The 26,731-nt window shown below is 42.4% G+C and overlaps 1 protein-coding gene across 6 annotated transcripts in view; it reads right to left on the bottom strand.

Annotated features, from left to right (window-relative positions):
• Positions 1 to 26,494, bottom strand: part of LOC137237975 (FLYWCH-type zinc finger-containing protein 1-like) — a 98,490-nt gene extending 71,996 nt beyond the window's left edge. For 2 of the 6 annotated variants that reach the window (XM_067762457.1, XM_067762461.1), the window contains exon 1: positions 26,122 to 26,494. Coding sequence is in view for 1 of the 6 variants with exons in the window: in XM_067762461.1 (XP_067618562.1) it covers positions 26,122 to 26,152 (31 nt within the window). In the remaining 5 variants the exon portion in view is untranslated. Of the gene's footprint in view, positions 1 to 24,103; positions 25,191 to 25,226; positions 26,046 to 26,121 lie in introns of those variants that run through there. The other 4 variants (XM_067762458.1, XM_067762462.1, XM_067762459.1 and 1 more) reach the window with 3 other exon arrangements.
• Positions 26,495 to 26,731: the final 237 nt, after the last annotated feature.

The following is a 26,731-nucleotide window of genomic DNA, read 5'->3' as shown; positions in this document are numbered from 1 at the left end:
TACTGCTACTATAAAACATGAGAAGCAGGTATACTTTCGAAAAATGTTAAATTGTGAACTTCCTAATAATGTGTTGTGGCGTAACTTGAAAAGTCTTCGTGTACATGTTAAAGACAATCCTGATTGCTCGCTCGACCCTGAAGATCTGAATGCAGTATTCCTTAATTATGCTACCTCTTCCAATGTCCCAATCACCCACCCGATACATTGTCCTGTGAATTTTTCCCAGAAATTTGAATTTTGTGCTGTATCGGAGCATGATGTGGTGAGATGCATTTATAAGGTACGCTCAAATGCTATTGGTGAAGATGGTATTCCTGTAAAATTTATAAAAATTGTTCTTCCACAGATACTGCCAGCCCTGACCCACATTATGCTGAGCAACAGCCCCTGCCCCCGTCTTCTCCCCCCTCTTTTCCGGCAGCAATCGTGTAGGTCAGGGAAACAGACTCTTAGTCCCTACCTCCGTTTGCCAGCACAGAATATATATGTTTGCGACATCCGCCCAATGCAGCTCCTGCCTTGGGTGGTGCCACTTTCCTAGATGTTCTGGTCTCCGCGACGGCAACCCCCTGACGGGTTTCATCGCGCCATATTGCCAGGTCGCAAACCCAAATCATCCGGGTACCCCAATGCTTGCCCAAGGAGGCCCAGTCCTAGGGCCACAACAGCAATTGCGTCCTGGCCTTCCCCAACCCAGGCGTAGTCACCCGTCACTTACCCCCAGAGTGGCGACGTCTCCCCTTATGCACTTCAGAATTCTGCAGTTAAACTGTAATGGACTAACTGGGAAGATTACGGAGATAGTCGATTTCATGAAGCGGCACAACATCCGCATTGCTGCGATTCAAGAGACTAAACTCACAGCAAGATCTGCATTGCAGACCTGCTCTGGGTATAACGTCCACAGGAAAGACCGCGAGAGCGGAAATGGAGGCGGTCTCGCGTTTATCATACACCACTCTGTGCAATATTATATATTTGATCCTGGCATCGACCGCAGGGACAATGTCTTAGAACGTCAAGGCCTATCTGTCCGGTCAGGCAATGCAAACCTAGAAATCATCAACATCTACATCCCTCCTGCCACCTGTTGCTTCAGTGGATACCGCCCTAATATCAGGGCCTTACTCACTGGCAACAATCGCATTATCTTAGGCGATTTCAATGCCCATCATGATCTATGGCATTCAAACTTGCGCGCGGACAGTAGGGGTGAGATGTTGGCGAATCAAATAGAAGAAACGACGTTCTGCACAATAAACGGAGACGCCCCCACACGTATGGTAGGAAGCTGTCACATCTCGCCCGATATCTCAATCGTGAGCGCAGAACTCGTAAACTGCGTCAACTGGCAGCCGATGGTAACATTGGCATCCGACCACCTGCCCATACTTATTTCGCTTGAGCGTACCGCCGACTTCATCGTCACTAAAAAACGCACTTTCATAAACTTCAAAAAAGGAAAGTAGGAAGAATATAAATCCTTTACAGACAGCCGCCTAGCTGCCCTCCCTATCCCGACTGATGCCCGCCAAGGGGAGCGTGCCTTCCGTAAGGTCATTAAATCCGCCTCGGCACATTTCATTCCCGCCCGGAGAATTCCCGAAATCCGGCCCCACTTCCCGGCGGAGGCCGCAAACTTAGCGAGAGAACGTGACCTTATAAGACAGCTTGATCCAGGCGACCCCCAAATAAGGGATATAAACCAACGCATCAGATTGCTTGTGGATGAACACAAGCGGGCGAAATGGGAGGAGCACCTAAGAGGTTGTAACCTCTCTACCGGTGTGGGTAAACTTTGGTCCACCGTAAAGTCCCTATCGAATCCGACTAAACACAAAGACAAAGTTTCCATCGCCTTTGGCGACAAAGTGCTGTCGGACGCGAAAAAATGCGTGAGCGCTTACTGCCGACAATATATAATGCATCCTACGGTCGACAAAGATAGACGGAGAGCCAATAGACGCGCACATAAACACAAATTCAGCGCGTCACCAATCACCATCACCGCTAAAGAGGTTGAGGACGCCATTGGTCGTGCTAAACCATCCAAAGCAGTGGGCCCAGACGGCATAGCCATGCCGATGCTTAAAAACCTAGGGAAAGAGGGTTTCAAATATTTAGCGCATGTCTTCAATCTGTCTCTTTCCACCTTTGTCATACCTGAGAAATGGAAAATGGCCAAGGTGGTCCCGCTACTAAAGCCTGGGAAACCAGCTAACATAGGTGAGTCGTATCGTCCGATATCTCTCCTATTGCCAGTGGCAAAGACGCTTGAAGCCATTTTGCTCCCTTATTTCCAAGCAAATTTGCAGCTAGCCCCTCATCAGCATGGCTTCAGAAAACTCCATAGCACTACCACCGCGCTGTTGTTGTTGTTGTTGTAGCAATGCTCGCCCCACCTAATAGCCGCGACCGATCACAAATTGTCATCAATATCCTCTAACGGGAGTCCAAGGAAACTTGCCGTTTCAACAGGGGTGGACCATAAGAAAGGGGTGTTAGAGGCGTTGGTTCCACCGCGCTAAATGCCATTAGCACCCAGATAAATTGCGGTTTAAATCAATACCCCCACCATAGAACAGTACTCGTAGCGCTAGACCTATCAAAAGCTTTTGATACGGTCAACCATGGCTCGTTACTGCAGGACCTGGAAGGGTCTACCCTTCCCCCATGTCTTAAAAGGTGGACCGCAAATTATCTGAGTGGTCGGCAGGCATCGGTGCAATTTAGAAACGAAACATCAAAACCAAGGAGAATTAAACAAGGGGTGCCACAGGGTGGTGTCCTATCCCCACTTTTGTTTAATTTCTACATATCTAAGCTACCTTCACCACCGGAAGGAGTCACAATCGTTTCCTACGCCGATGACTGCACAATAATGGCCACAGGCCCAGGCCCAAAGATCGATGCGCTATGCAATAAAATAAACGGCTACCTCCCTGATCTCTCCAGTTTTTTCGCCTCGCGAAACCTGGCATTATCACCGACTAAATCTTCCGCGACCTTATTTACAACATGGACGCCCCAAATGTCGACCATTTTGAACATCCACGTCGATGGCACTACGCTACCGACTGTCCTACACCCCAAAATCTTGGGTATGACGTTTGATCAGGATCTACATTTTGGTGAGCACGCAGCCGCAATTGTTCCGAGAATTCAGAGCCGTAACAAAATCCTCAAATCCCTCGCTGGGAGTACTTGGGGAAAAGATAAAGAAACGCTCATGACTACATACAAAGCAATTAGCCAGCCGATTACGTGCTACGCGTCACCCATATGGTCGCCAAACCTAAAAATCACCACTGGAAGAAACTACAGGCCTGCCAAAATACTGCTCTCAGAATCGCCACGGGCTGTCTTCTTATGTCCCCAGAACACCATCTGCATAATGAGGCGAGAATACTCCCCATCAGGGAGAGAAATGAGATGCTGACCAAACAGTTCCTGTTGAATACCCAGAAACCTGGGCATCCCAACAGACATCTGATTGATGAACCAGCACCGCCTAGGGGCTTAAGGAGTCATCTCCGTAAGCATTTTGAGGAAATACGGCACCTGAGAACCCAGCCGTATGAAGTGAAAAAACACAAGCAGGTCCTTGGTGAACTCCAAAAACAGGCGTCGGACCTTTATGCCGGGAATTGACCGGTGAATCCAGTACTTAACGAAAATTATCCAAAACTTGCGGAAGAGGAACGCATACTCCCCAGGGAAACGCGTGTCACTCTTGCTCAACTTCGTTCTGGATACTGTAACAGGTTAAACTCTTACCTATCCAGAATCAACCCCGACATACAAAATGTATGCCCCGCTTGCAATGTGTCCCCACATGACACCAACCATCTCTTCAATTGTAATGTGGAATCAACGCCTCTAACACCCTTTTCCTTATGGTCCACCCCTGTTGAAACGGCAAGTTTCCTTGGACTTTCGTTAGAGGATATTGATGACAATTTGTGATCGGTCGCGGCTATTAGGTGGGGCGAGCATTGCTACAACAACAACAACAACCCACATTATCAACCACTGCATCACAACCTCGTGCTTTCCTGATGTCTGGAAGGTCGCATCTGTCCTTCCTGTGGCTAAAAATAAGTCCGCCTGCCGTCTAAGTGATTTTCGTCCCATTAGCATCCTTCCTGCGTTGTCGAAGACCTTTGAGAGCTTGTTATCAGAACAGATCCATGCTTATATTGACAATTTCAATCTACTTTCCCCATTCCAGTCTGGATTTAGAACAAAGAATAGCTGTTCAACTGCAATAATCAAAATCTTGGATGATATTCGGGCGCCCTATGACAGTAACAAGATAACTATGTTGTGTCTGCTCGACTTTTCCAAAGCGTTTGATTCTGTCAACCACACGTTGTTGTGCATGAAGCTAAAGTCTTATTTTGGTTTTGGGGACTCTGCCTTAGGTCTCATGAGGAGTTACTTGGGTGGTAGAGCGCAACGAGTGAAGGTGGGATCGCAAGTCTCTAGTCTTAAGATGTTATCTAATGGTGTCCACCAAGGTTCTATACTTGGACCGTTATTATTTAGCCTATTTATTAATGACATATTTACAACCTGCAGGTATGCTCAAATGCATGCTTATGCAGATGATATTCAACTTTATATGTCTGGAACACATGCGCAAGTTTCTGAACTTTGTGCCAAGTTTAATAGTGATTTGTCAGCTATTTCGTCTTGGGCGCAAAAAAATTATCTTTCCCATAATAGTGATAAATCGTATGTGCTACCTATATCTAAAAGGCAAATTAACTCATCAAATCTACCAGCTTTATATATCAATTATAAGTGCCTTAAGTACGTGTCTAAAGTAAGGAATCTGGGGGTTGTTATTAACTTTAGTCTCTCTTGTGATAATCATATTAACGCTGTTATCAGTAAAGTTTACTACACTCTACGTAATCTACAAATGTCTGCCCCCTTCACCCCACTTGGAATTAGGAAGCTGCTTGCTATACAACTAATGCTACCAATTATCTGCTATTCGGATTGTATATACAGCAAATTAGATTCAAAATCGGCACATAAGATTGATGTCGCCTTTAATCATATCACGCGGTATGTCTTCGGGTTGGCTAGGTATGATCATATATCAGCGTGGCGAACGAGTCTCTTGGGTTGTGAAATATCTGAGTATCTTAAGGCAAGGAACTGTATATGTTTGTGTCGTGTGATTACTGATAAAATGCCTACTTATTTATATAACAAGCTAACATTCTCTAGATCTGCTCGCATAAATGACTTGATCGTGCCCAGCTACAATTATCTAAACTCTGCAAGACTTTTCTTTGTCAATGCTATCCGCATTTGGAACTCTATCCCCAACTCGGTTCGCAATAGCTTAAGTAGAAGCAACCTTAAGAATGTTATATTTTCTTGCTTTGGTAAAGTTTATACAAATTAGAATCTGAGTTTAGCTACTTATTAATCTAGTCAATCATTGTTGCTAAATGTCCTTGTCACAATTCTTGTGAAACTTATATATTATCACTTTTATTACTTTATGGAATAATATATACATTTTTAAGTTTTAAGTTTTAAAAAATTATACTCATTATTATGTAACCATTGTTGCACTATAAAAGATCATACAAGATCTTATTGTGCTAATAATGTCAATAAATAAATGAAATGAAATATTGGTTCCCGAAAAAAAAATATATGAATAAATACTCCACCAGAACTAACTCGACGAAATGCGTAGCTTTGAAGCGCTTGAAATATACAACCAACATATTGTGACGAATATTAACATCACTAAGGGATACTAGCATCCCTAAGCCGATACTAAGCAGCCGCTTGTATGTACGTAAGCAAATCAATCATCATTTACACATGTACATACTAGGCAACAGAGAGATACTCACCATCAGCCGAAATAGTACTCACATATACATACGCATATGGCTACAAACTACAAATATACATGTATATGGGTGGTAACCAAGCATGAAGTTCATGAAATTACTAGACCTTAGGAGGAATGGGTCAACGAGGAAACCGACAGTATAAAAGCAGCGCAAGTTGAGGCATGACTAAGCAGTTAGATTTAAACACGCAATTAGTTGTGAAGTAAGAGTTATTGTGAACTACTCTCAAAGTAGTCTAATAAAGACCATTTTGCACTATTGAATATTGGAGTTGTTTATTCAACGGTTAAGCGATTCGAACGTTAGCAGAAGGTTTGGAATAAGTGGAATTTCCCAAAATTCGTTACAATATGTTTATGTGTACATATACTATTTGCGCTTTCTATATGTCTTAATTGCCTTTACATTATCAGTTATTGATGTTAAAGAACCCCCAGCGGGTTAGGGGTCAGAATATACCCGCGGTAGGTATGCCTGTCGTAAGAGGCTACTAAAATACCAGATTCAAGCGGCTGTGCAGCGCAACCCTTCAGGTTGCCAGCGCAATATACAGCTTCTCCAAACCCAATTGTCAACCTCACCTATCCCCGGCGAATCCTGTTTCACTAACAGACGAGGCTCTGGCGACCCAAGCTCCTCATGGAACTTGGGGGTGGGGAGGGAGAGATGATGGCCTGAAGGTTTAATGTGGCCATATAAATCGTTCCCGAGATGGTCGGGCTAGCACCTAAATGGTGCTGTTACCGGAGCGTACCGGATCTGTATCTGACAAAGGACCATCACATCGATAGCACTCCCTAAATCCTTCGGGGAGCAACCTTATCGCTACAACAACAACAACAAGAGACCATAGGTCTGAAATGAATTCCGAGCCTCCCTAATTTTGTTAGAAAATTGTATATCCGATTCCGAATTTGACATTTATTTTCATGTATTTTATTTGTGAGAGCCGCTATTCGGATTGGGATATAAAATTTTCTAACAAAATTAGGGAGGCTCGAAATTCATTTCAGACGTATGGTTCCATGGACAACATTACTCAGTATGACCCATAGATTCAGAGACTGGATATGCCTTTTCAACAATAAATTTTACCGACCCTAATGTGTACCCAATATTATTACGATCCGTTAATTTTTCTTCGAGTTATGGCTCCCGAAACATAGAAAATTGCCTAGTCATAAAAGGGGCAGTGCCACGCCTATTTTTTTTTATTTTAAGTTTTTCCTATTTATTGTTATAAATCCACTTGGGAAATGAAATAACATTGATATAAAGCTCTTGGTTGCGAATATATAGCTTATTTATTCGTCCACGACCCTTTTATAAATCTTTTATATTAAAGTTCCTTAATCGATTTCGTTAATTTTTTTACGAAGCATTCCTTATAGTAAAGGTAACTTCTCTACCGAATTTTATTATGATAGTTTTAACGGGTTTTGATTTATGATAAGTAATATCTGTACTCTTGGTTTTATCATAAGTGGGAAGTGCCACGCACATTTTCAAACATTTTTTTCAAATTTTTATCAAGAGTCTCAATATAAGTCCACACATCAAACTTCAACATTCTAGGTGTATTATTTACTGATTTTTCGTGTTACAAATTTGTTATATATATGTAAAAAGTGTACGTAGTTATTCAATTTCGCTCATTTTAAAAATGGATGGGAGATGAGTGCCAAGGAACCCATATACCAAATTTCAATAAGGTATCTCAATATTTACTCAAGTTATCGTGTGCACAGACAGACAGACAGGCGGATAGGCGGACAAACGGACGGACGCACAGACGGGCAGACGGTCGGACGGACATGGCTAAACGAATTCCTTTTTTCATCATGAGCATTTTGATATGTATATGGATTCGTTTATGCCGTTACGATCAACCGTTATGTTACCAAAGTTAATATACTCTGTGTGCAAAGCTCGCAGTGCTGCTTCAGACCTGGTAAATCTACCACCGACCAGATTTCCACTCTGCTTGGAAAAAAACCCGCAAAAAAGATTTGACACACACCCCCTCTTCGTCGATTTTAAACCCACCTTCGAAAACTATCTGCCTATCTGCAGCTAGGTCTGAATTTTTTTCCCCTGCAAAACTTATACGGCTGTGCAAAATGACGTTGAGGTAGCACAGTGACGGAAAGGCCAAGAAGTGGCTGCCGAGCGGAATAAGCAGACGCCCGCTTGGAGAATAATATTATATTTTTAATTAGGTTGTTGTTGTTGTGTTAGGAGTCATTCGCCCCATTCAATTGGCACGGCCACTCACAAATTGTCTACAAAGTCCTCTAACGGGAGTAGCAGGAGTGTGGCAGTTTCAACAGTGGAACATTAGGGAGATTGTTCTTAGAGGCGTATGATTCACATTGCAATTGAAAAGATGATTGGCGTCATGTGAGGACCGATCGGGACAGATATTACGACATGCAGGACTGGTTACAGTATCCAGAACATAGTTGGGCCAGAGTGACTAGTGTCTCCCTTTGATAGTGTGCTTTCTTCTTCTGCAAGAGTATGATATTTAATATTGATAACAGGGTTTACCGGGCGCGTCCTGGGTTTGTTGTTGTAGCAGTGCTTCGCCCCATTCAATAGGTGCGACCAAGGACGCAACAAATTAAATGGGGTTACACTGAAATGACAGCCCTTGGTCGGAAAAATCCCGAGTCGCTCCGGTACATAGAACCGGCTGCTTTGGGAAGCGGCGCGTCCTGTCAAAAGCGTTTAAGGCCTTCTTAGGCTTGCTGGATCAAACGGCTGTGTTATCATAGTGCTTATGGAGATGATCCCTTAACCTTCTTGGAGGCGGGCTAGATCAAGCATTTGTTTGCTAGCGTGTCCTGGTTCGTTACAGTTTAGCAAGAACTGCCTGTTCAGCATTTCGTTGTACTCTTTAACGTTGAGCGATTCGGCCTTACTATGTAGGTGGTTTTATGGCGTCATAGAAAAACATTCCTAGGCAGTTCTGGTTGCAGCATTTTGACAGTCCTGCAAGTTTTTCTGTATCAACTTAAGTACGCAAGGCCTTCGGGGAGTGTCCTTATCGCTACAACAACAACAACGCATGTCACATTCCCAAGGCAGCCGGTTCTATGTACAGGAGCGACTCGGAATTTTTCCCGACCAGGGCTGTTATTTCAGTGTAACCCCATTCAATTTGTTGCGTCCTTGGTCGCACCTTTTGGATGGGGCGAAGCACTGCTGCAACAACAACAACAACAACAGGAGTACATTGGCGAGTGATATCTAGACCTTTCAACCCTTCATGTAAACCTTAAATTCTGATGCTCGGCATCTAATCCATTCCGACAGTACCACTAACATTGCTAAACAACACTAAAATAAAAAAAAAAAATGTGTATTCTATTACTCGGCATTTTGTCCTTTCCGATAGCACCATCTAAAATATTCTTAATAAAAATAATAAAACTACATATATCTGTTGAAAAATCAAGTACGCACTTCGCATTGTATTGTAGGAACAACACTGCCTTTCAATTCTTTCATAATTATAGTTAGTTGGCATTGATTTTTAATTGTAATATTTTTTCTTGCCATCAAATTTTTTCTTTATATTGTCATATTACAATTAAATAATTATTCGTGAAATTTTTAAAACGTTTAAGAAATTAAAAAAATATTTTTTATAAATCGGGCTTGTTTTTTAATCTAAACAACTCGATGGTGACCCGAAAAAGTTGTATACGCTATTTAAAAACGTTTTAAACACGGAGCGGTCATTATCGCATACGCATCACGAAACACTACGCATACGGAAGACGAAATTAAATAAATTGTTTGTAAATTTGTGTACAAGTTCTTTTAAAATATGACATTATTTAGATCACCAACCCGCAATGATAATATAGAACATCAGAACAGATCGTACCAGGTCTTGCACCTCCAACACCAATTCAAATTTCACCATCCGCAGATTGTTTGATGGATTCGGATACACCATCATCATTGAATGCACATGCAGCGACTATACAGAAATTCCCACCGTTTTGGACCAAAACCCAGCAGTATGGTTTTTTCAAGTTGAGACCATTTTCTCATTACATGGCATAACTGCGGATGATACAAAGTTTAAACACCTCGTTGCTAGTATTGATCCAGGTACGTTAGATTTAGTAAGTGATGTGTTGGAATCTGCATCCCCTGGGATGAAGTATGAAGCTTTGAAGGCACGTATCATTGCTGCTTTCAGTGAAAAACGTACGAGAAATTCTCAACATCAGTGATTAGCAAGATATTAATAAACTTGCGGACCAAGCTGACAAAATTATGGACATGGCTCGTCCAGCAAATATTGCCACTTTAGACAAATCACAGGGTGAATCGCTTTTAGAAAACATTTCAAAGCAAATTGAAGCGCTTGAAAACCGGTTTTCAGCTCTTAATCGTAGTAAAAGGAATTTCCTGAAAGATCTCGATCAAGCCATCGATCTGCAAGTCGGAGTAACAATCCGAACTCCTGTTGGTATCACTATCGGTTTGGTAATACGGTTTGTTGTTGTTGTTGTTGTAGCGATAAGGTTCCTCCCCGAAGGCTTTGGGGAGTGTTATCGATGTGATGGTCCTTTGCCGGATACAGATCCGGTACGCTCCGGTACCACAGCACCGTTAAGGTGCAAGCCCGATCATCTCGGGAACGATTTATGTGGCCACATTAAACCTTCAGGCTATCCCTCCATCCCCACCCCCAAGTTCCATCAGGAACTTTGGGTCGCCAGAGCCTCGTCTGTTAGTGAAACAGGATTTGCCGCGGATAGGTGAGGTTGACAATTGGGTTTGGAGAAGCTATATATTGCGCTGGCAACCTAAAGGGTTGCGCTACACAGCCCCTTGAATCTGGTATTTTAGTCGCCTCTTACGATAGGCATACCTACCGCGGGTATATTCTGACCCCCTGACCCGCTGGGGGAGGCTTCAAAGTGCATAGCACCTTGTAGTTTTGTAACAAAAACTAAATAGCGTGTCGGATCTCGCGGCCACCGATATCACATATTCTACGTATGGCCGCTTATTCGTTTATGATAAATCAACTAGGAAAAACTTTTTGATTGACACTGGAGCTGATATCTCTGTAATTCCCATAGATAAATCTTTATCAAAAAAATGTGTAGAAGGTGGCATCCAGCTTTTTGCTGCAAATGGTACGCAAATTAAATCTTTTTGTACCAAAATACTTCAACTCGATCTTGGACTTCGCAAATCGTTTTCTTTGTTGTTTGTTGTAGCAGACGTTACTAAATGCATCATTGGGTCTGATTTCCTCAACCATTTTCTTTTTTTGCCGGTTTTTTAAAATTGCAAATTAGTTGACGGAAAGACACTTTGCCAGCACCTGCTAAAATTTCTGTTGAGCCATCATTTGGTATAACAACAATTTTAAAGGACAACAGTGTCTATCATAAATTATTAAAAGAATTTCCTGAGATTCACAAGGTAGCACTTTCGCAGTGCAGTAAAAATAATAACGTTTTTCATCATATTGAGGCTACATGTCCTCCAGTTCGGGCAAAAGTAAGACCACTGGATCCAAAACGTTTAGCCATTGCAAAAAAGGAGTTTAAGTTTATGTTAGACAATCATATTATTCAAGCATCAATAAGCAGTTTGTCCAATACTCTTCATATGGCTCCAAAAGCAAAAGGAGAGTGGAGACCATGTGGCGACTATCGTTTGTTGAATAAGATAACCGTTCCAGATCGGTATCCTATTCCCTTCATCACAGATTACTTACACTGTCTTCATGGACGCAATGTTTTCTCGAAGTTAGATCTTATTCGGCATTCCATCAAGTGAATGAAAATTCACAGGATATAGAGAAAACGGCTATTTTTACGCCGTTTGGTTTATTTGAATTTCTCAAAATGCCCTTTGGATTGAGGAATGCTGCACAAAGTTTCCAACGCTTGATGTATGAGGAATGTCGTGGTTTAGACTCCGTTTTCGTATATATTGACGACGTCTTAATTACGTCTGACAACGAAGAGCAACATTTGCAACATTTGAGAATACTTTTTGAGCGATTTCGTGAGTGTGCTAATTTTGCATCTCTAACTGGATGAGCGAGAAAGGTAGCATTTGCAATCAAATTTTTGCATTTGTTAAAAGTATCTTCAGGGTCAATTGCCCACCGAACGAGTCGCTTGTCCTTTTTTACTGCACCTTTTAAGTATTCATTAAATGGGGCTTGATTTTGTGCTGCTTGAGGTAGAAAACGTCGATAAAAATTCAGCATACAAATAAACCGTCGCAAATCGGAAATTGTTTGTGGCTTTGGAAAGTTGACAATTGTTTGCACTTTGTCTACAGTATAATAAAAGCTACCCCAGATATTCTGTTATTCTGAATCTCTAACTTTCTGACAGCGTTATATACAAGCTACAAAGCCAACAAAACATTCCTCGCATGTCCAGATAACAAGTACTACGGAATATTCTAAACAAGGAAAACTAGTGAAAGCAGGCTAGAAACCACTGTGAGGACCAAATAAATCCTCATTAATTTGGCCCACACAAAACGACCCCACACATATTTGACACGACATTAACACAACAAGTGGCCACAAAAGGCTCTAGCAACACGATCAACCAACCAGTCTCAGCAACACAGCGAGCGGTCGCAACATTTAACAGCAACACGGCCAACCAACAAATCTCAGCAACACAACGAGCGCTCGCAACATTCAACAGCAACACGGTGACCATGGCAACGCAACCATTTGAGCTAGCAACACCAAACACAACAGCCATAAAAGGAGCGACACAGCAGCACAGCAGTCAGTCAGCACGGAGCTGTGGTCGTGACCAGAGCTACTAGCGAAGTATATCCCTATTGCAGTTGACCTTCTCTATGCAATAGGAATCCACTTCATAGGAGCGAGTCGTGGAATGGTGATTGCGGTTGACCTTCTCTACGCATCACCCCTAAAGACCAAAGGCCCCACCACAGTAACGCGCAACCGCGACAGGTGACACCCGCTCACCTCCGTCAGTAGAAGTACGCCGGCAGAGGCCGCAACAGAGCGGCAACGCACGTAAACCAGCGCAGAGCGCGGCAGCAAAGCGCATCAGAGGTCCGCCGACGCACAACGTAACCAGGGTAAGCCAGCGCGAACCGCGGCAGCAGAGGTACGCCGACAGAGGTCACGTCAACGCGGCGACGCATAGCGCAGCCAGGGTAAGCCAGCGCCAAGCGCGGCGGCAGAGCGCAGCAGAGGTACACCGACAGAGTAATACAAGTAAGCGCCGACGTAGGGCGCGACAGAGCATCACCTCAGCAATACAAGTAGACGCCGACGTAAGGCGCGACAGAGCACCGCAGCAGAGAGAGACGCCGTCATAAGGCGCGTCAAGGCACCGACGCCACATACTAACGGGACCCAGCTAACGGAATACGGCCGGACCGCTAAGGCCCGCCACCGCAATCAAGGATACCGCAAGATAATCCAAGTGAAATTGAAAATGAAGTATACAAACACGTTTTATTTTATATTATAGAATTTAGAACCAATAAAGAGTGAAGTTTTTTTATATTAAATCGATTTGCAAGGTGCCTCTTTAATACAAATTTATTGTAAACGAACCCTGGGCACGGCGAGTATACCCCAGCAAATATCAAAGAAGCAACGGGGCACGAAAAAGCTTCGTTACAATTGGCGCCCGAGCAGGGACCCTGCAAATCGTACAACGTCAGAAGGAACATTCCTGACTAGAAACCTAACCGTAAAATGGCCGACCAGACTGATACCACGTGGTTAGACAACATTTCAAAGGAGCAGCTGATATCCATCGCACAGGAATTGGGTATTGAGCACACAGGCACCACCCGGGAGATCCGAAAGCGCATAGCAGCTCTGTTTTCGAAAGCAAATGTTGACGCGGAAATACAGAAAAAATTTTTATCCATAGAAGCCGCTTATAAGGGAACTACAGACACGAGTGACTTAAATGAGGTTAAGACACCGATTCCGTCAAACGGAGGGGAAACCATGAACAACACTGATAGACCAGCAGGACGAGACCAGTTCGCGTTTCCTCCCAGGAACACAGCACCCCCACAAAAGAACTTATCATCAGTAATAGCAGCACCAGCCAACGGCCCCCCCCAGACACCAATCCCTCCGGCCGCAGAAGGAACCACGACCGGGGGTCAACCACAGCAGAACCCACTGGAATTTCCTCCACGGAATACGCAACGCGCCCAACCGTACTTACCATCAGGGACAAGGGCATCAGCCATAAATTATACGTCTCAGGTAACTCAAGCACCGACCGTTGTGTTCGCACCCATCATCGACCAAGTGCGGAAGTGGTCAGTAAAGTACGACGGTGGACGGGATCCGTTAGCGTTCATCGAGCGGCTAGAGGAGTTAGCCGAAGTGTACGCGCTAAACGTGGATCTCCTACCAAAAACCATGCCAGAGCTACTAGGGGGCACCGCGCTACAATGGTATCGGAATAACAATGCGCACTGGGAAAGGTGGACAAGCTTCAAACAGGATTTTTTATGTTTCTTCCTGCCAGTCAGGTATTTCGAGCGTCTCGAGGACGACATACGCCAATGAAGGCAGCATAACAAGGAAAAGTACAAGGATTACGTGCTAGCTATACAGAGCTTGATGAGACACGCAGGGTACACCAGCGAACAGCGGCTGGAACGAATCTTCCGTAACAGCCACCCCGATTACCTACTTTATATCCGGCGGAGGGATTTCACCAATCTCGCAGAACTCTTAACCCTTGCTGAGGAATTCGAGAGCATACATGAGGGCTATCGACGGCCATCAGAGGGACATCGCCGCGAAGTTACGCGACACGTCGTAGGCGACACAACTTTGGTTCCACCACCGCAACCTGTAACCCCATCACCGCCACAACCACCGAACATACCGCACCACTCGCCTCCAGGCAATCAGAGGTTCGACCCCAACAACGTATGTAGGAGATGTGGTGAACAAGGACACTACGCGTATAGATGCCGAAACCCACGGAAAATTTTTTGCTGGGAGTGTGGCCGCAGTGATATACGCACAATCGAATGCTGCCGTCGACGTCAGAGGGCTTCACAAAGAACAAGGCGCAGTGAGCCCAAGGAACCCAGCGCCGAATCGGCAGTAACCATGTACCAAGGGCACGGCCGCCTTTACGCCGTAGCCAGGCTCGGCGCGAAATCAGCCGAGGCAGTCATCGATACAGCGGCGTCGAGAAGTTTCGTTTCGAGCAGCCTTGCAGAATGTGTGGTAAATTCTGGGAGCGGAGAAATGGTGAGAGTGGCCATCAAAATAACGATGGCAAACGGGACTAGCACCACAACCTTCGACGCCATAAGGACTGAGGTACGCCTCGGAGAAGCGTCACACCACACGGTTTTACACGTCATGCCCGGAGCAATCGACGACATAATACTGGGCCTAGATACACTAGGGAGCATGGGAGCCACTATATCCTGCGGAGGTCACCTCGCGCTATCCAGGCCAGTCACACGGCATACATTGCCATCAGCCGAGCCGACACAGATCACGGAGGAGGTATCGCCACCAGGTGAGAACAGCAATAACATAGATGATAGGATCAACAGGATCAATGGGGCCTACGATGAGGACGAGGCGGAACGAGTGCACAGTTTTCTGGCAGAAGAACTCCGAAAATTTGAGAGCATGAGTGGGGTGACGACAATAGCCGAGCACAGGATTATCCTGACGGACGACCGCCCTATCAAGCAACGTTACTTCCCACGCAACCCAGCTATGCAGACCATCATCAACAACGAAATTGACGAATTACTTCAGAAAGGATGCATCGAGCCATCCTGTAGCCCACACAGCGCACAAATCGTACTAGCCAAGAAGAAAAACGGGAAGTGGAGGTTATGCGTGGACTATCGGCAGCTTAACGCCCGATCCGTACCCGACGCGTACCCCTTACCCAGAATACAACATATATTGGACAAGCTACGACGGGCGAAGTATATCAGCAGTTTGGATTTGAAAAATGGCTACTGGCAAATACCACTGGAGCCCCAGAGCCGTCCCTAAACAGTTTTCACGGTACCGGGACGCGGGTTATTCCAGTGGCGCGTTATGCCGTTCGGCCTACACTCCGCACCTGCAACGTTTCAAAGAGCACTAGATCAGGTTATTGGACCGGAGATGGAACCCTACGCTTTCGATTACCTCGATGACATAATCATCATAGGATCCACCTTGGAGGAGCACATTCTCAACCTGAAAGAAGTGATGCTACGACTACAGCGCGCCAACCTCAGAATAAATCCGGAGAAATGCGAGTTTTTCAAGAAAGAAATTCGATACCTAGGACACGTAGTAAGCGACAGGGGAATTCACACCGACCCCGAGAAAGTTGCAGCCATCAAAGACCTGAAACCACCAACGAACGCGAAAGAGGTGCGTCAATATCTCGGTATAGCATCTTGGTACCGACGATTTGTGCCCGACTTCGCGACGATCAGCCAGCCACTCACAACCCTGCTGAAAAAGGGCAAACACTGGAAGTGGGGAGCCGAACAACAGGAAGCCTTCGAGGTCTTAAAGCAAAAACTAACGGAAGCACCGATACTTGCCTGTCCGGACTTCACCAAGACCTTCACCTTGCAAACGGGCGCAAGCAATTTCGGGCTAGGCGCCGTATTGACACAGGATTTGGAAGGCGGGGAACGGCAGGGATCGCCTACGCCAGCAGGAAACTCAACAAGGCGGAAACCAACTACTCGCCTACCGAGAAGGAATGCCTCGCGATCGTCCGGGGAATACGCAAGATGAGGCCATACTTGGAAGGGTACCGATTCAGGGTAATCACGGACCATATGTCTCTAAAGTGGCTGAACTCCATCGAAAACCCCTCCGGCCGTATAGCACGATGGGCCTTGGAATTTCAGCAGCACACCTTCGACATTGAGTACAGGAAAGGAAAGCTGAACCTGGTAGCGGATGCACTATCACGACAGCCACTGGAGACCCTACGACTGGCAACGACAACAGAGCGACCATGCAAGTGGTGGCACAAGCGCGTGAATGAAGTGCGCACTAACCCCGAGAAATATTCTGACTACATGATACAAGATGGACAACTGTACCGCCATATTCCCTGCCGGTCACAAGATGAGGAAGCGGTACCTTGGAAACTTTTTGTACCCACACCACTGCGACAACGAGTATTAGAAGAAAATCACAATATACCAAGCGCCCTACACTCCGCAAGAAAACCCGACGGAACGGGCGAACAGGACAATCAAGAGAATCATAGCACAACTCACCAGATCACAGCACAACAGATGGGACGACCGTCTCCCAGAAATCGAGCTGGCCATCAACACCAGTGTGACCGCGTCCACAGGTAACAGTCCAACCTTCCTCGTACAAGGACGGGAACCGCGACTACCAGGGGCATTGTTTGACGAGGTCAACCTGGGGACGGGCACAGCTACCACAACGGCAGAAGAGAAATCTGACAGAATGCAAGAGGCATTCAGAATAGTGAGGCAGAACATGGAACGAGCGGCGGCAGATCAAGCACGGCACTACAATTTACGGCGGAGAAAATGGACCCCCGTAGTCGGCGAACTAGTGCTCGCAAAGGAACACCATCTCTCCAAGGCCGGCGAAAATTTCGCGGCAAAGTTGGCCCGCAAATATGACGGACCCTACCAGATCCTAGGATATGTATCACCAAATAAATCCTCATTAATTTAGCCCATACAAAACGACCCCACAACATATTTGACACGACATTAACACAACAAGTGGCCACAAAAGGCTCTAGCATACGATCAACCAACCAGTCTCAGCAACACAACGAGCGGTCGCAACATTTAACAGCAACACGGCCAACCAACAAATCTCAGCAACACAACGAGCGCTCGCAACATTCAACAGCAACACGGTGACCATGGCAACGCAACCATTTGAGCTAGCAACACCAAACACAACAGCCATAAAAGGAGCGACACAGCAGCACAGCAGTCAGTCAGCACGGAGCTGTGGTCGTGACCAGAGCTACTAGCGAAGTATATCCCTATTGCAGTTGACCTTCTCTATGCAATAGGAATCCACTTCGTAGGAGCGAGTCGTGGAATGGTGATTGCAGTTGACCTTCTCTACGCATCACCCCCAAAGAAACGCTGAAAACGGTAAAACGGTACGGTTGTGTTTATTTCTGCTCCTTGAATTTTACATTTTAAAATGGTAAAACTATATACAAATACTTTTTAAGAATAAATAATGTGTGAGACAGAGACTCAAAAAGCGGAAGCAGAAATTGGTTTCAAGAATATTATACCAAATAAAGTTTGATTTTTTAAATTTAATATATTTGCGAGAAAGTGACTCTAAATAAAGAAAGCAAAACGCATACACTTACAAAGTTTGATACATATATATACATATATTCATTCTATATAAAAAATGGAGAGTAAATGCGACAAGTGCAAAAGTACAATACGTGGAGAAGTGTCAAAAATTCGTTGCGAAGGGGTATGTGGGAGATATTATCATTTAGCACCAAAATGCTCTGGCATAGACCAATACAGTGTTAATAAATTAGACGAATGTGAAATGCTTAGATTTATGTGTAATGATTGTGTGCAGTATGTGCATAACGTAGATGACATTCTAAAAGATATGCAGATGGTAGTGAGCAAAAATGGCAAACAACTATCTGAGTACAGGACTGAATTTGATAATGCTCTCAAGAAACATGAAAGAGAAATAAAGCAAGTTTTAAAAGCAGTGGAAGTTGCATTTAGCGACAGAATTAAGGCAATGCAAAAAGCGCAAGAATCATGCGAAAAGAGTGTTGTAGAAGTGAACAAAATACGGGAAATTGCTGAAGGCTTCAAGCGAAGCAGCGAGCAGGTCTGTGATGAGTTGAAAACAAACAAGGATGACAATAAGAAAATGATTGAAGAAATAAGTAAAGAGAATAAAAAAAATGTGCAATGAAATAAAGAAAAATGTTAATAGTGTTGAAGCCAAAGTGTCATACGCAGCGATAACAAAAAATGATGGACAAAAAAAGAAGTGTTACCAGACATTAGAAAGAATCATCCTCTAATTGTCAAGCCGAATAAAATGCAAAATATAGAAATAACCAAAACTGATCTAAACTCGAAAGTTGATCCTAAAGGGCTGCAAATAACTAATATAGTAGCAAGGCAAAGCGGAGTTGTTATTGTTGAAAGCGAAAATGACCATGAGCGTGACAAAATAAAAAATGCCATTGAGAACAATCTGGGAAATAACTATGAGGTTAAGATTCCCAAAAAAGTGAAACCAGCAGTCATGGTGACTGGTATAAATTTTAAATATAGCGACGAGGAACTGGTGCAAAGAATTAAACGACAAAACATTTGTTTAAGTGAAACGGACATCAAAATTGTTAAGCAATATGAAGTGAAAAAGAACGCGAAAAACTATTATAATGCTGTGATAGAAATGAATGTTGAAGCGTTCGCAATGTACTAGCTGGAGAGAGGCTTAATGTAGGTTGGGAACGTTGCCGAGTATATGATGCAGTGCAGGTATTGTGTTGTTTTAAATGCAAAGGCTTCAATCACAAAGCGGCTGACTGCAAGGAAAAGGAAGTATGCACAAAATGCTTGGGTGAGCATAAACATACACAATGCATAAAGGATGCAGTAAACAAGTGCATTAACTGCATACGAGCAAATAAGGAGCTGAATCTAGGACTTGACGAAAACCATGATACTCTGGATAGAACTTGTCCCGTATACCAACAAAAGCTAGATGCAAGGAAAAGGAAAGTTGTTTATTAGCAACCAAAGAAAATCCTTACAGCAGCGCAAAAGTCAAAATATTATTTAAATCGAGATAGCAATATATACAACTTGGAATGCATTTATCTTAATATTAGTAGTATCATAGCGAATAAAATCGAGCTGGAACGTCTTATTGAAATAAGAAGACCAAGTATTGTGTTATGTACGGAAACGTGTACAACAGAACATATCTTGGATTCTGAACTTAGTATTCCGACATACAAATGCATTCGTTGCGACTACTTGAGGCACACTGGCGGTGTTGTCATGTATGTGAATGAAAATATACAATTTAGCATAGTTTGTAATAAAGCTATCAACATGAAGGTGTGGTGCATTATTGTAAAAATAAACAAATGCGCGTTAAAATGGAAAATCGGTGTACTATATCACTCACCAAGTAGCAGTGACTCCACCTTTATTACTTATCTAAATGAAATCATCACTGAACATCTCAAGGAGGCGGATAATAATTTAATAATTGGTGATTTTAATATCAATGTAAATGTATCGTCAACATACTCAAACCAGCTAACAAGTTTATTTGCACAAATGGCAATGATACAAAGGATAAACTTCGACACAAGGATAACAGAGTACTCGTCTACAAGAATTGATTTGCTATTCAGTAACAATGATAAAGTTAAAGCAGTAAATATAGGTGAACATCGCATTTCTGACCATGACACAATCCACTTCGAAGTGCCAACAACAAAGCTTTGTAAAATGAGAAGGTATGCTACTGTTACATGTTGGGAGTACTATAGTGCTGAAAATCTTTTAACTTTGCTACGAACATGCGATTTCAGCTTTATGTCAATTTCCGGAGTAGAAACTAAAACTAAAGCCCTAAACGAAGTTGTAACTGTGGCTATGCAAGCACTGACTTATATAAAGAGGACCCAAATACAGATAAGAAATAAGTGGCACGACCGAGAATTAACAAACCTGCATAAAACAAAAATAGAATCTTATAAAACTGCTCGAAATACTGGATTTTGGGACGAATATAACGTCATTAAGAAAATATATAAAAGAACCATAATTTATAAAAAAAAAGAAATACATGGAAGATAGAGTAAATCATAACAATGGCGATATGAAACGTATGTGGAAGTGTCTAAAAGACCTCGTCGAGCTTAATGATGTTAAAAAACATATCACTAAAATTGTAATTAACGGTGAATGCCTGGAAAATGATTATGATATAGCTAATGCCCTAAATAACTTTTTTATACAAAGTATTGTTGAAATTAATGATAGCATCGAAGAAATTGTAAATGGGGATGAAATAAGCGCAAATCATAGTAATCCATTTGAAACATTTAAATTTACTGACATTGTAGTGGACGATATTATTATTATCACAAAATCACTTAAAAACAAATATGGCGGCGACAAGCTTTTTTCGGAGGGTGTCGTTAAAGATGCCATGACATATACTGCTAATTTCTACAAAGACATAATTAACGAATCCTTAAACAGCGGTATTGTACCTAGTTACTGGAAAATTTCAACAATAATACCTGTTGAAAAAGTAAAAAATACAATGAAACCTGAGGAACTACGTCCAATTAACACGTTACCTACAGATGAAAAAAATATGGAGACAGTGGTGAAGGATCAACTTGTGGCATACTTAGAGAAGCACAATGTGATTATCCCAGAACAATCGGGATTCAGGAAGAGCCATTCTTGTGAAACAGCGTTGAATATGGTAATTGCAGATTGGAAAGAAGACATGGCGGACAAAAAATTTACGGTGTCTGTCTTCTTGGATTTAAAACGGGCTTTTGAAACTGTCGATAGATCTGAGCTATTGGACGTTATGTTTAAAATTGGTATAAGAGGAAAGGCTTTGGAATGGTTCCGGAGTTATTTGGGTGACAGAAAACAGAGAACGATAATTGGAAAGGAGGTTTCATCAGTGGTGGATGTTAACATTGGTTTACCACAAGGCTCGGTCTTGGCGCCAATATTGTTTACATTGTATATCAATGATATCAAAAGATGCTTAAAATATTGTAAAATACGTCTATTTGCGGATGATGCATTGCTTATCATAAGTGAAAAATATGCAGAATGTGCCATGCTGAAAGTACAAGAAGACCTGGACTCGCTATACAAATGGTTATGCCTTAGAAAACTGAAATTAAATGTCGAAAAAACTAAGTTCATGATATTTTGTAAAAACACTAATATCATAAGTAACAATAGTTTAAATAATATTACGCTGAAGGTAAAAAACATGGAAATCCAAAGAGTAGACAAAATTAAGTATTTAGGAGTTTTGATTGATGATAATCTAAATTTTGGAGAGCATGTAACTTATCTGGAAAGGAAAATTGCACAGAAAATAGGCTTCATGTATAGAACATGTAAACATATCAGTCAAAGTCATAAAATATTGGTATATCGTTCAATTATTGAACCACACTTTATTTATTGTCCTACTATTCTGCTATTAAGTAATGATATATATATGAAGAAACTTCAAATACAGCAAAACAAGGCAATGCGATTTATTTTAAAATGTCATCCAAGAACGCCAAAAATTGTAATGCTCAATAGATTAAACTGGCTTAGTATTAAACAGTCAGTTAGTTATTTCACATTGAAATTTATACACCAACTTAGGTTAGGAATGTTACCGAATTACCTGAGTAGTAAAATACATTATAATCATGAAATCCACAATTATGGAACAAGAAATTGCAATAATATAAAACTGCCTAGAATAAGAACTGAGTTCGCCAAAAGGTCTCTTGAATATTTAGGGTATAAAATGTATAATGAGTTACCTTCTGATTTGAAAGACTGTGAAAATATTAGTAAGTTCAAAGAAAAATTGTTTTTATATTGTACGTCACTAAATGTGACATGAGTATTTATGTTTAATCTCTTATTTTATCCTAAACTAGGTCTTAAAGACCGTAATAATAAATAAATAAAAAAAATAAAATAAAGACCAAAGACCCCGCCACAGTAACGCGCAACCGCGACAGGTGACACCCGCTCACCTCCGTCAGTAGAAGTACGCCGGCAGAGGCCGCAACAGAGCGGCAACGCACGTAAACCAGCGCATAGCGCGGCAGCAAAGCGCAGCAGAGGTCCGCCGACGCACAACGTAACCAGGGTAAGCCAGCGCGAACCGCGGCAGCAGAGGTACGCCGACAGAGGTCACGTCAACGCGGCGACGCATAGCGCAGCCAGGGTAAGCCAGCGCCAAGCGCGGCGGCAGAGCGCAGCAGAGGTACACCGACAGAGTAATACAAGTAAGCGCCGACGTAGGGCGCGACAGAGCATCGCCTCAGCAATACAAGTAAACGCCGACGTAGGGCGCGACAGAGTATCGCCCAGCAAATACGAGTAGACGCCGACGCAAGGCGTGGCGGAGAATCACCCAGCAACCAGCAATACAAATAGACGCCGACGCAAGGCGCAGCAGAGTAATACAAGTAAGCGCCGACGTAGGGCGCGACAGAGCATCGCCTCAGCAATACAAGTAAACGCCGACGTAGGGCGCGACAGAGTATCGCCCAGCAAATACGAGTAGACGCCGACGCAAGGCGTGGCGGAGAATCACCCAGCAACCAGCAATACAAATAGACGCCGACGCAAGGCGCAGCAGAGTAATACAAGTAAACGCCGACGTAAGGCGCGTCAAGGCACCGACGCCACATACTAACGGGATCCGTCTAACGGAACACGGCGACAGAGCATCGCCTCAGCAATACAAGTAGACGCCGACGTAAGGCGCGACAGAGCACCGCAGCAGAGAGAGACGCCGTCATAAGGCGCGTCAAGGCACCGACGCCACATACTAACGGGAGCCAGCTAACGGAATACGGCCGGACCGCTAAGGCCCGCCACCGCAATCAAGGATACCGCAAGATAATATAAGTGAAATTGAAAATGAAGTATACAAACACGTTTTATTTTATATTATAGAATTTAGAACCAATAAAGAGAGTGAAGTTTTTTTATATTAAATCGATTTGCAAGGTGCCCCTTTAATACAAATTTATTGTAAAGGAACCCTGGGCACGGCGAGTATACCCCAGCAAATATCAAAGAAGCAACGGGGCACGAAAAAGCTTCGTTACACCACTTTCTAGCAAATTAAAATCGAGTCATGCTCAAAGCAATCAACCAGTTCTGCTTATAATAACAAATTCTGCACATATATTGAGGCTATGACTTGAGACTTAGTTGAAATTGATGATTAATATCTTTGTAAACCCAAATATAGCTAAATAAATAAATAAATGTGTTATATTTACATTACATTTGTATATTAATACGTTTTTAGACTATTAAAATTCAAATTTCTCATTTACGTACTTCGTTGGCTAACAGGCGCTAGTTGATATAAACTACTTTACGAAAGATCTACTAACCTCTACACGTTGGTGTGTACCGAAGGTTTAATATTGAGCAGTACGAGCTTTATGCAGAAAAAGATATCGTCTGGGGCCTATAGAAGCAAAGGAAGTGGGTCGCCCCCAATCTGCTTGAAGGACCAGGTAGAAAACCAGGTTGTGTTGCAGCAGTGTTAAAGATCATAACGTTCTTCGGCAAAATTGCAGCAGCTGTGACGACGTCGCGCGTTCTTTGAATAAAATGTTGACAATCTGTTAGTCAGCTTTAGTAAAACAAACTCAACTTTAAAATTTTCACTGTACCATTGCAGTAATAGTCAGCAACATTCCTTCAATTAAGTAGGACTTTAGCACTCTTTACATGATGACAGCAGATACTTGGTTTTGTCCTCATTCACCATAAAACCCACCAACATTTGCAACATTTGAGAATTCTTTTTGAGCGATTTCGTGAGTGTGCTAATTTTGCATCTCTAACTGGATGAGCGAGAAAGGTAGCATTTGCAATCAAATTTTTGCATTTGTTAAAAGTATCTTCAGGGTCAATTGCCCACTGAACGAGTCGCTTGTCCTTTTTTACTGCACCTTTTAAGTATTCATTAAATGGGGCTTGATGTTGTGCTGCTTGAGGTAGAAAACGTCGATAAAAATTCAGCATAAAAATAAACCGTCGCAAATCGGAAATTGTTTGTGGCTTTGGAAAGTTGACAATTGTTTGCACTTTGTCTACAGTATAATAAAAGCTAGCCCAGATGTTCTGTTATTCTGAATCTCTAACTTTCTGACAGCGTTATATACAAGCTACAAAGCCAACTAAACATTCCTCGCAGGTCCAAATAACAAGTACTACGGAATATTCTAAACAAGGAATACTAGTGAAAGCAGGCTAGAAACCACTTTCTAGCAAATTGAAATCGAGTCATGCTCAAAGTAATCAACCAGTTCTGCTTATAATAACAAACTCTGCACATATATTGAGGCTATGACTTGAGACTTAGTTGAAATTGATGATTAATATCTTTGTAAACCCAAATATAGCTAAAAAAATAAATAAATGTGTTATATTTACATTACATTTGTATATTAATACGTTTTTAGACCATTAAAATATAATTAAAATTCAAATTTCTCATTTACGTACTTTGTTGGCTAACAGGCGCTAGTTGATAACAAACTACTTTACGAAAGATCTACTAACCTCTACACGTTGGTGAGTACCGAAGGTTTAATATTGAGCAGTACGAGCTTTACACAGAAAAAGTTATCGTCTGGGGCCTATAGAAGCAAAGGAAGTGGGTCGCCCCCAATCCGCTTGAAGGACCAGGTATAAAACCAGGTTGTGTTGCAGCAGTGTTAAAGATCATAACGTTCTTCGGTAAAATTTCAGCAGCTGTGACGACGTCGCGCGTTCTTTGAATAAAATGTTGACAATCTATTAGTCAGCTTTAGTAAAACAAACTCAACTTTAAAATTTTCACTGTGCCATTGCAGTAATATTCAGCAACATTCCTTCAATTAAGTAGGACTTTAGCACTCTTTACATGACAGCAGGTACTTGGTTTTGTCCTCATTCACCATAAACCCACCTTTTCCGCTTCTTTATCTAGTTTGGAGTAAACAGAACTTACAGCACGGTGTTCGGAACGATGATATCAATGTCAACATATGCCAGTAATTACAAGCTTTTAGAGAGCATTGTTTCAGAGTGGTGAAGTCCTGCAGCTAGTATAATTTTCTCCAGCATCAAATTAAATAAATCGCATGATAGGGGGGTCACTCTGTATGAAACCTCGTTTAGTTTCGAACGGCTTGGAGACGTCCCTCCCAATAACTCACACGATCTGATGGTATTGCTCAGGCAATCTGCACAGCGACGTGCCTGACAGGTTCTAGGACGGATGCATTTGCTTTCGGTTATTGGCAAGACGTGTGAAAATTTGTACATATAAGATACACACTTCTATTTATTTATTTTTACAATGTTGAACTATTAGTCAAGTTTAAAGAAATGGTAAAGAAATAATGAATCTACTTACCCCTATATAACCCATAATTAGGTATTTTCATACAGTAAACTTTGATCCAATTTATTAATACATTTACGATAAAAACAAATATGCATTACCATTCGCATTTTATTTATGTAGCAGTCAATGTAATTCAATCGAAATAATGCGCTGCACACTGTACTTTTGTATAAATTACACCTTTTAGACACTGCACAATTCATAGTTTTCTTGCGATGTGTTATTTTAACATGCATTTACCAGTTTAGACGCAAAGTATGTTTATATTTTTTAGCATTAGTGGAACCAAAGATTAATTTACTCTCTTTGGTGGAACACAAAATTTTAGATCTTTTATAAATGTAGAAAATGCGGCGAATATCACCCAGCTATAATTGCGAAACATTTTTCAAAATGGCGTTTCGAACAACACAAATGCAAAAAATAGTAGGAGTTTAAAGGGTGGCGTGATACTTTTAAGGGCTCATTATATAAAACGCCGCAAGGAATCTTACGTCTGGAATTTTTTGACATAAATCATTATTACATGTCGTTACGGCAATTGTTATTTGAGGGTTATTATTATTATTATTTTATTTATTACGCCCAAAAAAGCCTAATTTATTGTATAGTATAATTT

Source organism: Eurosta solidaginis, chromosome 1 (genome assembly GCF_040869045.1).
Source record: "Eurosta solidaginis isolate ZX-2024a chromosome 1, ASM4086904v1, whole genome shotgun sequence".
NCBI classification, from domain to species: Eukaryota; Metazoa; Arthropoda; class Insecta; order Diptera; family Tephritidae; genus Eurosta; species Eurosta solidaginis.
The sequence above is the reverse complement of the archived record's forward strand: the minus strand, read 5'-3'. Positions and strand labels throughout refer to the sequence as shown.